A 14,654-nucleotide genomic window follows, 5' to 3' on the forward strand; every position below is an offset into this window, starting at 1 on the left:
GCTGGTGTTAAGCTGGTGGCTGTGGAAACGCCTAATAGTAGTCACAAGGCTATTAGGGCTGCTGCTGATCGCAAGGAGGCCAAGCTCAGGTGCCTTTATGCTAATGCACGCAGCATGGGTAATAAACAAGAGGAGCTGGAGGCCATTGTTTGTTCAGAAAATTTTGATATAGTTGCCGTCACTGAAACATGGTGGAATGACTCCCACACATGGAGTGCAGTGATTAAGGGCTACCAACTTTTTTAAAAAAATAGGCTAGGTAGGAAAGGTGGTGGTGTAGCTCTCTATGTTAAAAAAGATTGTGAATGCGTGGAAATCAATAATGATGATGACAGGGTTGAAAGCTTATGGATCAGAATAAAAACCAAGGCCAACAATACCGATGTTATTGTGGGAGTTTGCTACAGGCCACCTACCCAGGATGATGAGGTGGATGAGATGCTTTATAGGCAATTGGGGGAGGTCTCAAGGTCACTCCCCCTCATTCTGGTGGGGGATTTCAACTTCCCAGACATCTGCTGGGATTACAATACAGCAGACAGGGAACAGTCTCGGAGGTTCCTAGAGTGTGTGGGAGATAACTTCCTGACACAGTTGGTGAAGGAGCCGACGAGGGGAAACAAAACTCTGGACCTGCTGTTTGTTAACAGAGATGGTCTGGTGAGGGATGTAAAGGTTGGAGGCCGTCTGGGACAAAGTGATCATGAAATGCTAGATTTCTCGATCCTTGTTGAACCGCGGAGGGGAGTCAGCAGAACTGCCACCTTGGACTTCCGGAGGGCGGACTTCAACCTCCTCAGGACTATGGTTGAGAGGGCCCCCTGGGGAGTATCTTTGGAGAGTGTGGGAGCCCAGGAAGGTTGGGAATACTTTAAGGAAATTGTCCTAAAGGCGCAGGAGCTGACTGTCCCAAAATCGCGAAAGATGAGCCGACGGGTGAGGAGGCCGGGCTGGCTGACCAGAGACCTTTGGCTTGATCTAAAGAACAAAAAGAGAGTTTACGGTCTCTGGAAGAATGGGGGAGCTACTTATGAGGATTACAGGTTTGTAGTGAGACTGTGCAGGGAGAAAATTAGGAAGGCCAAGGCACAGCTAGAACTGAGCTTGGCTTCTAAGGTTAAGGAGAATAGTAAATGTTTTTATAAACACATCAATACCAAGAGGAAGGCTAAGGAAAATCCCCATCCCTTGTTGGATTCTGAGGGCAACTTGGTCACTGAGGATCGGGACAAGGCTGAGGTACTTAATACCTTCTTTGCCTCGGTCTTCAATAGTTATGCTTGTAACTCCCTGGGAACGCACCCCCCTACACTGGTAGACGGGAAGGGGGAACCAAAAGAGCCTTGCGTGATCCGTGATGAGATGGTTCTGGACCTACTTAGAAAGCTGAATGTTTATAAGTCCATGGGGCCGGATGGGTTGCACCCTAGAGTTCTGAGGGAGTTGGCGGATGTGGTCGCCAAACCACTGTCCATAATTTTTCAGCAGTCTTGGCTGACTGGGGATGTCCCGGTGGATTGGAGACTGGCAAATGTGACGCCTATCTTCAAAAAGGGCCGGAAAGATGATCCTGGCAGCTACAGGCCCATCAGTCTCACCTCGGTGCCTGGGAAGGTTATGGAAAGGATAATCTCAGGTATCATCATGGACAAACTAAAGGTCAGCCATGGGATCGGGCCTAGTCAGCATGGGTTTATGAATGGTAGATCCTGCCTGACTAACCTGATCTCATTCTATGACAAGGTGACCCGCTTAGTAGATGAGGGAAAGGCTGTCGACGTGGTCTACCTGGACTTCAGTAAGGCCTTTGACACTGTCCCCCATAACATTCTGGTAGAGAAGCTGGCTGCCCGTGGTTTGGATGGGTGCACGCTCCGCTGGGTGAAGAACTGGTTGGATGGCCGGGCCCAGAGAGTTGTGGTCAATGGAGTGGAATCCAGTTGGCGGCCGGTCACAAGTGGCGTCCCCCAGGGCTCGGTGCTTGGGCCGCTTCTGTTTAACATCTTCATTGATGATTTGGATGAGGGGATTGAGTGCACCCTCAGTAAGTTCGCAGACAACACTAAGCTGGGAGGGAGTGTTGATCTGCCTGAGGGGAGAAGGGCACTACAGAGAGACCTGGATAGACTTGATCGATGGGCCAAGGTTAATGGAATGAGTTTCAACAGGGCCAAGTGTCAGGTCCTGCATTTTGGTCATAACAACCCCAGGCAACCCTACAGGCTTGGGGAGGTGTGGCTGGAAAGCTGCCTGATGGAAAGGGACCTTGGTGTGCTGATGGACAGTCGGCTGAATATGAGCCAGCAGTGTGCCCAGGTGGCCAAGAAGGCCAATGGCATCCTGGCTTGTATCAGGAATGGTGTGGTGAGCAGGACTAAGGAAGTCATCCTGCCCCTGTACTCAGCATTGGTGAGGCCTCACCTCGAGTACTGTGTCCAGTTTTGGGCACCTCAGCACAAGAAGGACATGGAGGTACTGGAGCAGGTCCAGAGAAGGGCAACGAGGCTCGTTAAGGGCTTGGAGAATCAGCCCTATGAGGAGAGACTAAGGAAGCTGGGGCTGTTTAGTCTGAGGAAGAGGAGGCTGAGGGGAGACCTTATTGCCGTCTTCCAGTACCTGAAAGGTTCTTACAGTGAGAGTGGGGCAGGTCTCTTCGCACTAGTGACAAGTGACAGGACGAGGGGAAATGGCCTCAAGTTGCGCCAGGGCAAGTTTAGGTTGGATATTAGAAAGAACTTCTTTACAGAAAGGGTGGTTAGGTACTGGAATGGGCTCCCCAAGGAGGTGGTTGAATCGCCATCCCTGGATGTGTTTAAAAGCCGCTTGGATGTGGTACTCAGGGATATGATTTAGAAGAGGTTTGTTGTTGTGGTATTGTTTTGTGGTTGTTTTTTTTTAAGAGATAGGCTACTGGTTAGGCTGCGGTTGGACTTGATGATCTTCAAGGTCTTTTCCAACCTGAGTAATTCTATGATTCTATGATTCTATGATCTCATTATACAAGGCAAGTTTAGATGAGATGTTAGGAATAAATTCTCTACCATGAGAGTGTTGGGAGTCTGGAAGAGTTGGTCAGAGAAGCTGTGGATGCCCCATGTCTGGAAACATTCAAGGCCGGGATGAATGGAGCTTTGGGCAACCTCATCTAGTGGGTGTTCCTGTCATGGCAGGGAGGCTGAAACTAAGTGATCTTTAAGGTTTCTTCCCAACTAAACCATTCTATTAATCTATGCAACTTTCACCAGAACCTGAGCACACCCCTAAAGTTTGAAACATTTTCAGACATAATCACAAGGAGAAAACAAAACAGAACATTAAAAACTCCCCAAAATTCTTGAGATGTATTCTGAACTCCACTGAGCACCAATACAACATACAGTAACAGACATACTAAGTTTGTGCTGCACAAAGACGATCTCTGAACGTGTCTACCAAGATAAATCAACTACACTGCTTCAAAACTTGTTTTTGGATTGTTCATATAGCTATAAAATATAGAACGAAAAGGCACAGCTTTCTGATTTTTTCCTGTTTTTAGGATCTTCACCTAAATATTTAACTCCTGTAAAGGAAACTTCTTCAACATTTGCTTTGAGTAAATATTTCATTCTTCTGAAAACAATGATAAATTTGATGGACAACTTCACCTTACATGTTGTCTAGTAGCATAAATCAGTGAAGTTTGAAACATTCTATTTTATTTCCCTAAGAGAATCTGATTTGAATGAGAAGCACACCACTTTGTGATAACACCTTAGAAGTTACTGCTGAGTAACTACTTGCCAAATCTTACCTGTAAGTCATGAGCAAGGCCCATCATTATGGTATAAAGTTTTTGCAAATTCACAACCAAGTTTTGATGCTGATAAAAAATAGAAAAGACTTTAATATTAGTATTAACATATTCAGAACACTATTTTTAAAGTGATTAAGCTATTAAAATATCCTTCCTGTATTTCCCTTCAATAATGTTAAATATAACGGGAACATTCTAAGACCTCTGACTGCTGCAACCTGACTCCTAGCTACCAAGAACAAAAATTACAAGCACAGGATTAAAGACAATAAGCATTCAAGATTTTACTTGTTCCTTTTCTTCATTTTGAACAGACTGTGTGTGACGCTGAATTCAGAATTCTATTATTAACTTCCAATACTGCAAAGAATTTAACTTCTGCTATCAGTACTGCCTTTCTTCTGTGCCAATTTATTCACCTCCTTCTCTTGCAGGGTTGTTCCACACAGTCATACTACTTCATGTAGATGACTAAAAGATTGTTTTGATGTGCATACAGAGAATACAATCAAAAGCTTCATGCTGAACCAACTGAAAACTGCTTAGAATTATTCTAAGATGTCTTTTTAAGTTGAAACTTGACTAGATACATTACTTTTAATTTAATTACATGGAAATTAATCTGCTCAGAGCAACAAAGATGGTGAAGGAACTAGCAGAGGAGACACAAAGAGCATCTGAAATCCCTTGGTTTGTTCAGCCCATGGAAGAGAAGGTTGAGGGGAGGCCTCATGGTGGACTGCAGTCTCTTCACAAGGAGAGCACGGGGCAGTTCCTGACTCTCTCCTCCCTCTGTAGGCCAGCTATCCAGATAAGCAGATGTGATAATTGTGTGACTTTAGTCCTTAATAATCCAGGAAGGAAAAAACAGCCTGAGGAAAGTCAGAAAGGGAATATCTACGTTGTATGCCATGACACTGCGGAATTTTGGGCAAGTGCAGAAATCCAAAATGCAAGATAATTATGCAAGACAGTGCAGTACTGCATTCAACAATAGTCTGGAAAAAAATCTGTAGTATATAGAACTGCAGAATGCTCAAGGTTAGTAATTCTTGTTTGACAACATGAGTAAAACGCGTATCAGACGGAAGACTCAAAGCAGAAAGGAATTTTGGGACCAGTAGAATTGTATCTTTTTTGGAAGATAATTAGATCACATTCAGTGCTTCATCCTCAATATCTACGTAGTTGGAGACTGACTTAGATTTGTCTAGATTTTTGGTGAGCAGGGTATTCCAAGATCATTTCTACTAAATTAATATACATAGTCAGTGTTCAAAATAAATTTAAAATCCATCTCCAAAGTGAGAGAAAGACAGCTTTCTATCAAAAATAGCAGGTAGACTGATTGACAGGACACTTCTCACTTAAAAAAGTACTGACAGGGCTCCTTGGGCATTTTGCAAATAATATATCTTTGGATACACCATTCCTCCTACGTGTACATTAGAAGACTCCTAATTATTCTGTGCTCATTCTACTGTTTGCATCCCTAGAGGAACACTAAGAGTGGCTCTTGCTATGAGATGCAGGAATTTCTCTACAGACCTGCAGATAGTCCATGATCTTGTTGCCTTACTGCTTCTGTAAAATAACTAGAGTTGGAAAAAAAAAAATCTGGAAACAAATGTTCTGATTTTTCCACTCAAATTGAGCTGGGAAGTGTTTTTATTACCAGACTAAGTTCTCAGAAATTATTGTACCAAATCTGACCGTGCTACTTATTACAAGTCCATGGTTTTCACTTGATTTATTCAGAAGATTTCCTTTGGTCCTTCTGGGATGAGGATGAAGAACAAGCATTCTACTTGTTATCAGACTTACATTATGTTCGAAGATTGCAGTGAAAAGTGAAGTTAATGTCTCAGTTTGAATGAAATATTCAAAATAAGTAATAAAAACGAGTTTATATGCAATGCAACCAGATGCAATATCACTGGATATGATACTCACTGGATGTCATTAAGCCACAATTACGATGTAAAACAGAAAGACTATCACTGATTGTTGCCAAGAATATTTTCTTACAGGTCTGATGTCAGAACGCTGTGGTCCTGTAGGGCTTTTCATTTGCCCAACCAGAATTGTAATTCTTTTTAAGCAAAAGCAGGCAAGAATAATCAAAGTGGTTGAGCAATCTTCAAAATCTTCCTGAAGAAAAATCTGTACAGACTAAATAGATCTTTAAATAATCAGAGGAAGGATCTTTCTCTTCCAATCTCTCTAGAAAGCTAAGGACCTTCAACGTGACTTTGTGAAGAGGTAGCTCAGGAAACTTTTTCATTCTGAACAGTCTTGAGCAGGAATTGCTCCCTGAGCTGTATGTATTACTACTTTCCTGAGTTCAGGTGGACTCTCAGAAACTCCTGGTTGTGTTTCTACACAGACTTAGACATCAGTACATTTAAACACATGATCCCGTGCCTTCACAGTGCAAGAGTTAGCTGTCAGCAAAAGGTAAGAGATCTAGCCCCCACACAGTGTATAAGACCTACCTGATGTACAGAGCTCACAATTTTGACCTACTGTGTGCAAGAGTCCTATCTTTATGTGAAGAAAAAGAGAAGTCTGGAATCAAGACATTACTGCAGATGCAATCTATCAGCAATGCTTCACCTATTGCTTGAACCAAAGAGAATGAAGAAGGAATCCAAATTACTTGCAAGTGCACAAATGCAAAGTCAGAATTAACCAAAAAATAGTTTATATTAGAACAAATTGTAACTAATCACATAGGAAAGCATTCTGGCACACAAAGAACTACCACTACAAGGACTTTATCACATGGACCTAACTCTAATTTTTAAGTGGTGTGCCAAGAGTAACAGAAGTGTGGAAGATCCTTAGATGCAGGATGTTTAGTTTATTCTAAAAACAAAAAACACAATTGAGTTTGGCAATAAGATGGGAAAACAAAATACAGAAACTGTAAGGAGAAAAATCACATATATACAGAATTGCCCTAAGGTACTTGCCAGTGTGTACATCTCACTACCACAGATTTTGAGATATTTGGAAGAAACGGTAGCCTTTGTTCATCCCAACTTATCCTTCTTGATGTCAGCTACACAGGAATCCCATTTCTTACTCAAACCTTTCTGCCACTTTTGCTTTCCCAGACCAAGTCAGTGGCAAGAGACTATTGCTTCTTGTCACCTCCAACTACTTATTTGTCTATACATTCTTTTTGATGAATACTTTGGATACTAACTTCAAATGGTTTGACTTAATTATTTGCTAAGACATTGGGAATCAGGATTACAAAGCTGAGAAATGAAAACTAAGAATAGACGTGATCCCCAAAATGCAAATACATCTTTAACAAAATGCAAAACAGTCTTTAACACTCAGTAAATAAACCTCAGCAGACAGTAAAACATTTCCATAGTACTGGGAATAACTCCATGAAGTTCATTAAGCATTCACTCTCATCAAGAACAAAAATTAACATACATCATGCTTGTGATTTGAAGGTTCATATTTTACTCCCTACTCTTCCTCAGCTTGACATGTGATACCTTTACCAGAAAGTTTTAAGATTCAGCATATTAATAACAATTAGATAAAACAGTCTAAAGGTTCTCACAAATTAGGAAGCAAAACTTCAGACATTTTGGAAATAAAAGCTGGAAATAAGTTTGCAGCCAGCTGAAAGAAAAGACCAATTTTTCTATTAATTAACATCGTTACTGAACTCCAGGGTTTGGATACAGAATTTTGCAACTGTTCCTCGCGAATCGGGTGCCATATTAGTAAAATGCAGTGAACCCTTCCTTCCTCCCTCTTTTTAAAATTAGATTTCTAACAAGCGGCATGAATATAATCATTTTCTACTCGGTAGGTCTAATCTGTAAGTTTTCAATATTCTTAAGAGCATTATTTTCAACATTTCCATCCACTTTGAAATCAACCATACAAAAAAATCTAAACCAAACTACTTACCGAAGAATTTCTCAGAGTACCCTTATCTGTATTTACTGTTTCCACTGAATAAGATTTTCCAAAATACTGTATGAGACATTCAAAAGAAGGAACCGTGTCACTGGAGTTTATCAGCCATGCCGCAATCCTTGGATCTAACACGACGCTATCAGCAACTGCAAAAATCAGTTATTTCTGACAGTTAAAATATTTAAGTTACCTCCCAGGTAGATAAATACTTGTAAAATGTTGTCCATGTCTCCTGTAGACAAACATCATAACTAGACTTAAGATGACAAATACCTCCTGGCAATCACTTTTAAGATCTGTAACATATGAATTTATGAATTCACGTGAGTACGTAACGCTTTGATCTCAAAAATCAGACACTTGTGTCCTGCAGAACCTTATGTTTATGCTGCACTTTCTCTTAGATCCACATAGGACTGAACAAACCTAGTGCTAAGTAACAGAGCCTCACTGATGGGCAGTAACACTCCAGGCAGCTGATGTCTATTGGACAGACATCCAGAGGTTGCAGGTAGGCACTGTCCAATGAGATGATGGGCTCACAAGTTCATATGTGGAATGCTTGAAATGTGCACTGTTTTGTTTTTTTTTTTTTTTAAATAAAATCTGAATTCTATCTAGAATGCACGGAAAAAAGAGAATCCTGCTACCAAACAGCGTTTGAGAGCTATCAGAGATCTTCTACTAGTATCTCTATTTACAATGCACCCAGGAGTCTCCAGTTTAATAGTGATGAAGAATCGAACATCCCAACCATCCACTCTTTCTTTCTCAAGTGAGATTTTCACTAACAGTCAGCTCAGTAGTAAAGAGTTGCAACCAACAACTCAGTCGTTGGAAGAGCGTGATACCTGCAAAGTTAGGAGGAGTAAGATATGTAACTAGGACAGACACAACCTGAAATAACTGTAGCAAAACCAGAGTCAGGCTGAGATATAAAAGAACAGAAGAGATGGTGCAGGTTAAAGCACAATTATTTCCAGACTTTGAAACGGTAGTAGAGACTCAAGTCCTGAAAATCTCCTCAAAAAACCTTAATGAATCCCAATGGCAAAGCATGCTACACTTTACTAGTTAGAGTTAACATAACTGTGTATTCCATTTGTTGGTACATAGCAATTTAAGGAAGTTTCTATGGGGAACACGAAACTCAAAGCAATTTAACCTTCTCAGCTGTATACAGGATTGTCATGGAGTCATAGAATGACCTAGGTTGAAAAGGACCACAGTGATCATCCAGTTTCAACCCCCCTGCTATGTGCAGGGTCGCCAACCACCAGATCCGGCTGCCCAGAGCCACATCCAGCCTGGCCTCGAACGCCTCCACTGTGTTGAGCCATTGTGTTGAACGCTTTTGGTCCCACTGAAAGCTATCATCCTTCAACTTCTCAGTGTTTCAGCAGTTCCTACTCTAAGAAGAAATTCATCATCTCAACATGCCAAGTCTTCTCTTCAGAAGCTCCCCAAGAAAGATATTCCCATCCACTGTATCAGAACTGTTTTCCAGTATCTAACTAACCTCTAATCTAGTTGCTTCTACCCCTCTTAATTTTAAGACCAGAGGCACAGATTATAGGACTAAATCATAGGTTAAACAGTTACCTTGTTTCCAGCTAATTCCATTACCGTAAATTAGAAGCACTGTCTTCAGGAAATCTTTTGCATTGAAGCAGATAACTGGAACTTTGCAACGTAGTATTTGAAACAACACCTGCCTGCACAGAGAAAGTTTTTGAATATGCACTGTACTGCTATTAATTTAGTTAATCTCTTTAATTTATATTTTTAATTAGCAAGTTGTGTTAAACTGAACAGCTAATACAAAGCATTTATTAAAATAAGAAAATAGTATTGTATTTGAAAATTAAATTTTCAATTCAATACCTGAACCTTCATTCTGTACTTAAACACCCTAACAGATGGCTTACCATGAATGCATAAAGAAATCTTTGACAGTTAGAATTAAACACAATCTTAATCCAAATAAGCAACTTACATCCCTGTAATGCTTTGATGTATCTAAATGAGATCACAGAAGCTTCTAATGTTACTAGACAATCAAAACTGCTCTAATTGCCTACTGTTCAAAGGCTGCTTAACACTAGTATACTCCATCTCATTTTTCCATAGTTTCCCATTCTTTTTTGGAGGAATCTGTAGTTTCTGTACCTACAACATTTGAAATAGAAGTATATATAGATTTTACTAATCACAAGTGTCATTTTTAGTAAGCTATCTTTCAGACAACATAAAAAGATAATTCCTTAGAGGGCTTGCATGTTGATTTATTATTAATTAAATGAAACCACAGTTCTTGGACAGGTTTAAAATCTTTTATTTGAATTTTTTTAGGTCATAAGGTATTTCTGAGTGTATTGTAGAACCACTGTTAAACAACCTCACCATTCTTAGAAGATATGAGCATTTAGGAGAAGTCTATTGGTAGAATATGTATTTAACATCTTTATTCTCGAGTTTTTATTGTTCTGAAAGACTTTATATCCTAAAATTCAGTTATTTACAATAAATCAGTTATTACTGAAAATCATAAAGCATTACGAACAAGTTTTGTTATGTAACTTATTGTGAAAAATTCCTCCCGCAATGGGATACCATTTCAGAGTTAATAAGGAATAACAATGGATTTTGGTTATGCTAAGTGGAAGTTCAAAATAAAACCCAACTTGAAAAATTTAGTCCAAATATTAAACAGATACAAAAAATGCTTTTATAATTTGGATGTTTCACTGTTAGTGGATCATAACAAAATCTCATTCAACATATCAAAAGTCATCCTAAAAGCCTACTGCTCTCTGTGCTCTGAAATCAAATATATTACCAGAGGTCAAAAATGCTATTCGCAATAATGATGTCCTGAGATTACCATGTAAGAAATGCAGTGCAGGAAATGAAGTTTAGATACAAAAAAAGAAAAATGATGACATTTGTGATTTATGTTTTTTGAGCCACATCACTGAAGGGTGTTCATACCACATTTCTAGGTGAATATATTAACACTTTAAATTCATATAGAAATTAAGGATTGCGTATTACTGTGTTAAAGGAATATTATCACAATCCCAACCTCCTGCAAAGAAATCATCAATATCACTGTTGCCAAAAACATACATAAAGCAAAATGTTGCTTATTCTTACATACTCTTACCGAGCAAATTTACTGTGAGCCTGTTCTTCTTGTTCCTGAAGGGTAGAGCATTCGGTTTCCAAATAAATGTATTTATCACTTTGACTAGCAGTGCTCCTAGTACTGTCAGCTGAAGAGAAACTGAAGGAGCAAAGGCGATCTGTTCGACTCTTCACTAACACAACAATTCCCTTTACTGACGAGGTTAAGGTCTGTGAAGCATAATTACAACAGTGTTTCCTCTGACAGATTTTATGCAATGCCAAAAAAATTTCCCAAGTATTTTACAATATGAACACTACAAGGTACTACAGTTGGTGTATACACCATTGGCACAACAGAGGAGTGGGCAAATACTTCATCCTTAAATAAAACAAACACTACTGTGACAGGCATGGTAGAAAGAAGAAAAAATATTTAAAGTCTTGCTTGATGCACACTAATGAGTGCTTAGCTCAAGGGGTTCCAATTTCTTTAGATTTTGCTTGGTAACTAAGAATGAAAGGCAGCCAGAAGTAAGTATTTTGGTAAGCAACAATATTTGAAAGCACTTTTTCCCTCCTCCCAAAGAACATGGCTTTATTTTAACCAGTCATACCCACAGTTCAAATAATTTTGCAAAACCATCACAAAAAGCCACGATTCACTAACCTGCTCTGAATTGAGCTGTGAAGAACCATCTAGAAATATCATAGTAGTTACAAAAGCCACTGCTTCTTTTATATTTGCAATCAATTCTCTTTTTTCTTCGTATCCTAAACTCCTGATATCACAAAATTCATTTTCAGAAGGTTCTGCTTGTCTGGAAGTCCAGTTATATCTACTTTCATTTGAAATGTGTTTCTTTACAAGTAACCTTTTTTTTCCCAAACAATACGTAGGCAACTCTTGCTTTCTTTTAAGGGAGGTAGCTAAATTCTTTTCACCATCCACCATGTTTCTTTTTTCTACTGTAAGGTTTTTTTCTCTGTATCCCCATTTAGAAGAGTCTAATTCCTGGTCGAAGTTCAGTATTTTGGTATCTTGACAGCAAAGTATTTCTTTGGTATGTGCTGTCCTGGCTATCTCACCAGCAGTACTTTTTTGAGAGCTGGCAGCTGATTTTAATAAGGCAACTGTGGAATCACTGATCTCCTGGAAAAATCAAAAAATGTTCAGTGAACCAATCATTCAACTTACTAGGAAACAAAAATAAACATACATGAGTTCATTCAAATAAGCTTTTCAGGAAGCGATGCACTACAGAAAAAAAACATTCATGATAACATCAAAAAAGAGCCAGTTTAAGGGAACTGTATCACACAGGCCCAAAGCATGTATGTAAATGATTTTATGCTTGTATCCTTGGGAAGAATATCACCTCAGAAGTGAATGTCTAGGGACTGTAGATAGACAGCTAATGCACTCAAGTATATTCTCCAGTCAAACTGCAGAAAGTTTTTATTGTTTAACACATAGTAGAATTTGAATTAAGACACTGAAGTAATTATAGAAGCAGCAGTAAGTAATTATCTTTTGAAACTTCAAAAATAGGAACAAAACAAATTTAATTATCAAGTCAGAATAATAGAGTTGAACAATGATTAACTCCAAAGCAGTAGCAGCAGCTTCTGGGAGAAACCAATCATCTATTAGAAATAATGACATAGCTAGAAGTAAATAACTGGCTTTCAAAGTCAGAAGATGTAGTTCCATAATTTATGTAGAATAATCTTGCTAGACATTGCCGAGTCAAAATTTATCCCCTCAACATTGCAGGAAGGGTTTCCACTACTATATACAGACATCTATGGCTTAAATCATTCTCATCATGCCCACCTAAGAGCCAACTAAATTTGCAGCAAGCTACCCCATGCCAAAACTCCTAGATGGCCTTGCAGAAGCATAGAATAATCACTAAAGTTGGAATAAGGAAGGCTTTGAGATTTGCAGCTGGGATAGGGCTTCAGTTTTAATACCAGCAAATCATTTCACTGCCTCAACAGACCTCAACCACAACCCAAGTTGGGACTGTTCCAGTTCGCCATTTCCATTCTTGGACTTGCACCTAAAATCATAGAGTTGGAAGGAACGTCTAAAGCCCATTTACTCCAACTCTCCCGCAAAGAACAGGGACATCCACAGCTAGATCAGGTTACGTAGAGCTCGGTCTAGCAAGTCTCCAGGGGCTGGGCACCTCTGGGCAACTTGTGCCAGTGCCTCACTGTAAAAGATTTCTTCCTTATGTGTACTTGCATGCACATTAAATAAATTCAGGGAGATAATTCAAATGAAAAATTAAACTTCCTAATTTAAAGGCATTTTTCTCGTGAACCAGCTCACTTTGACTGTGAAACACCTAGTAGCAGCCTATGGAAGCACCAGAGATGGGCAGTAAAATAATATTTTAATCTTCACTCACACGGCTGCTCTAAGGATATTTAGTAGACAGAGTGATGTGTTAATTTAGAACAGCTTACGGAGAGGATATGTCTAATGGTTCTGTTCTAGACCACATGGAAATTATATAGACCATGCTAGTTTCAGATGAGAGGATAATTTACAAAACATAAGCCATTCACTACTGTTATGAAAAGCTTTTTCCAGTATTTTGCAAGGTATTTTCAGATGCTAGTGATTATTGAGTCGTAGAAGTTTGAGAACATTTTAAAACCAACATTAACTACCTGAATTTGGCAACATTCTATATTTATTTCTGATCAGTCTATCAGAAAAGACTGTATAAGTAGGGCAAGGTGAGGGGCAAGACTCTCTCAGGCAAATAGATAGCAAGTACAAAATAAGACTGAAGAGGAAAGTTATCTAAACCACAAATGTATGCAATGTACCGCAACAAAGTTTGTTATGGAAGAACTAATCAATAACAACTTCAAGTCTTCCATAAAACAAGTGGTTTGTTGTTTTTTTTTAGTGGTATTTTATCTTACAATGTGCTTGCCTTTTCATTTTTCAGACCTGCATCCTTATCACCTAGCTTATCTTCCTCTGTCTTCTCCTTACCTTTAAAAAAAAGAAAATATTTTACAACGTAAATGAATCTGATCAGTGCAAATAATTCAGTTTACAGAGTTCTAGATTAACAGCCTTGTTACTTAAGTTAAAATAATTCCTATCAAGTTTTCTGTGGCAACAATTTTGCTCAGACTAATGCAATTCATATTTAAAATGAACCTGCAGGTTCTGAAACACGCAAACACAAAAATATGCACTTCCTCCCTTAAAAAAAAAGTTATATTCAACTTTGCTACAAAGTAGAAAAACATTTTCTAGAGTACTCAGAAGGTACTTCACTGCAACACTGTAAGCATGCGCATTGTCGTCCCTCAAAACACATCCAACTTTTCTCAAAGCAAAGCTAAGGGCACATATAACAAAAACAAAAAAGACACCACATATCACAGTTTACACAAAATCACAGGAGCTGGAAGGGACCTCCAAGAAATCATGAAGTCCAAACCCCTGCTAAAGCATGCTGCAGAGGCACATATCTGGATCTTGAATATCTCCAGGAAAGGAGACACCACTTCCTCTCCGGACAGCATGCCCAAATGCTCTGTCATTCTCATAGTGAAGAAGTTCTTCCTCATATTTGTATGGAACTTCTTGTGTTACAGCTTTTGCCTGTTGCCCCTTATCCTGTCACTGAACACCAGCAAAGAGCTCAGCCCCATCCATTTGACTTCCACACTTTAGATACTTACAGTGATATTCATGAACAGTGTAACATGTTGTTAGGTAGTACTATTCTCAAAAACATTCTTC

General features: G+C 39.1%; 1 protein-coding gene across 1 annotated transcript in view; it reads right to left on the bottom strand.

Moving 5' to 3' along the window:
- Positions 1 to 14,654, bottom strand: part of POLN (DNA polymerase nu) — a 78,883-nt gene that overhangs the window by 62,467 nt on the left and 1,762 nt on the right. Inside the window, exons 2-7 of the mRNA XM_072335127.1 lie at positions 13,831 to 13,892; positions 11,544 to 12,026; positions 10,914 to 11,104; positions 9,350 to 9,462; positions 7,739 to 7,893; positions 3,794 to 3,862 (exon numbers count right to left, since the gene is read on the bottom strand). Coding sequence (XP_072191228.1) covers positions 3,794 to 3,862; positions 7,739 to 7,893; positions 9,350 to 9,462; positions 10,914 to 11,104; positions 11,544 to 12,026; positions 13,831 to 13,892 — 1,073 coding nt within the window. The remainder of the gene's footprint in view (positions 1 to 3,793; positions 3,863 to 7,738; positions 7,894 to 9,349; positions 9,463 to 10,913; positions 11,105 to 11,543; positions 12,027 to 13,830; positions 13,893 to 14,654) is intronic.

The sequence above is a fragment of the Excalfactoria chinensis genome, chromosome 4 (genome assembly GCF_039878825.1).
Source record: "Excalfactoria chinensis isolate bCotChi1 chromosome 4, bCotChi1.hap2, whole genome shotgun sequence".
Classification (NCBI taxonomy): Eukaryota; Metazoa; Chordata; class Aves; order Galliformes; family Phasianidae; genus Excalfactoria; species Excalfactoria chinensis.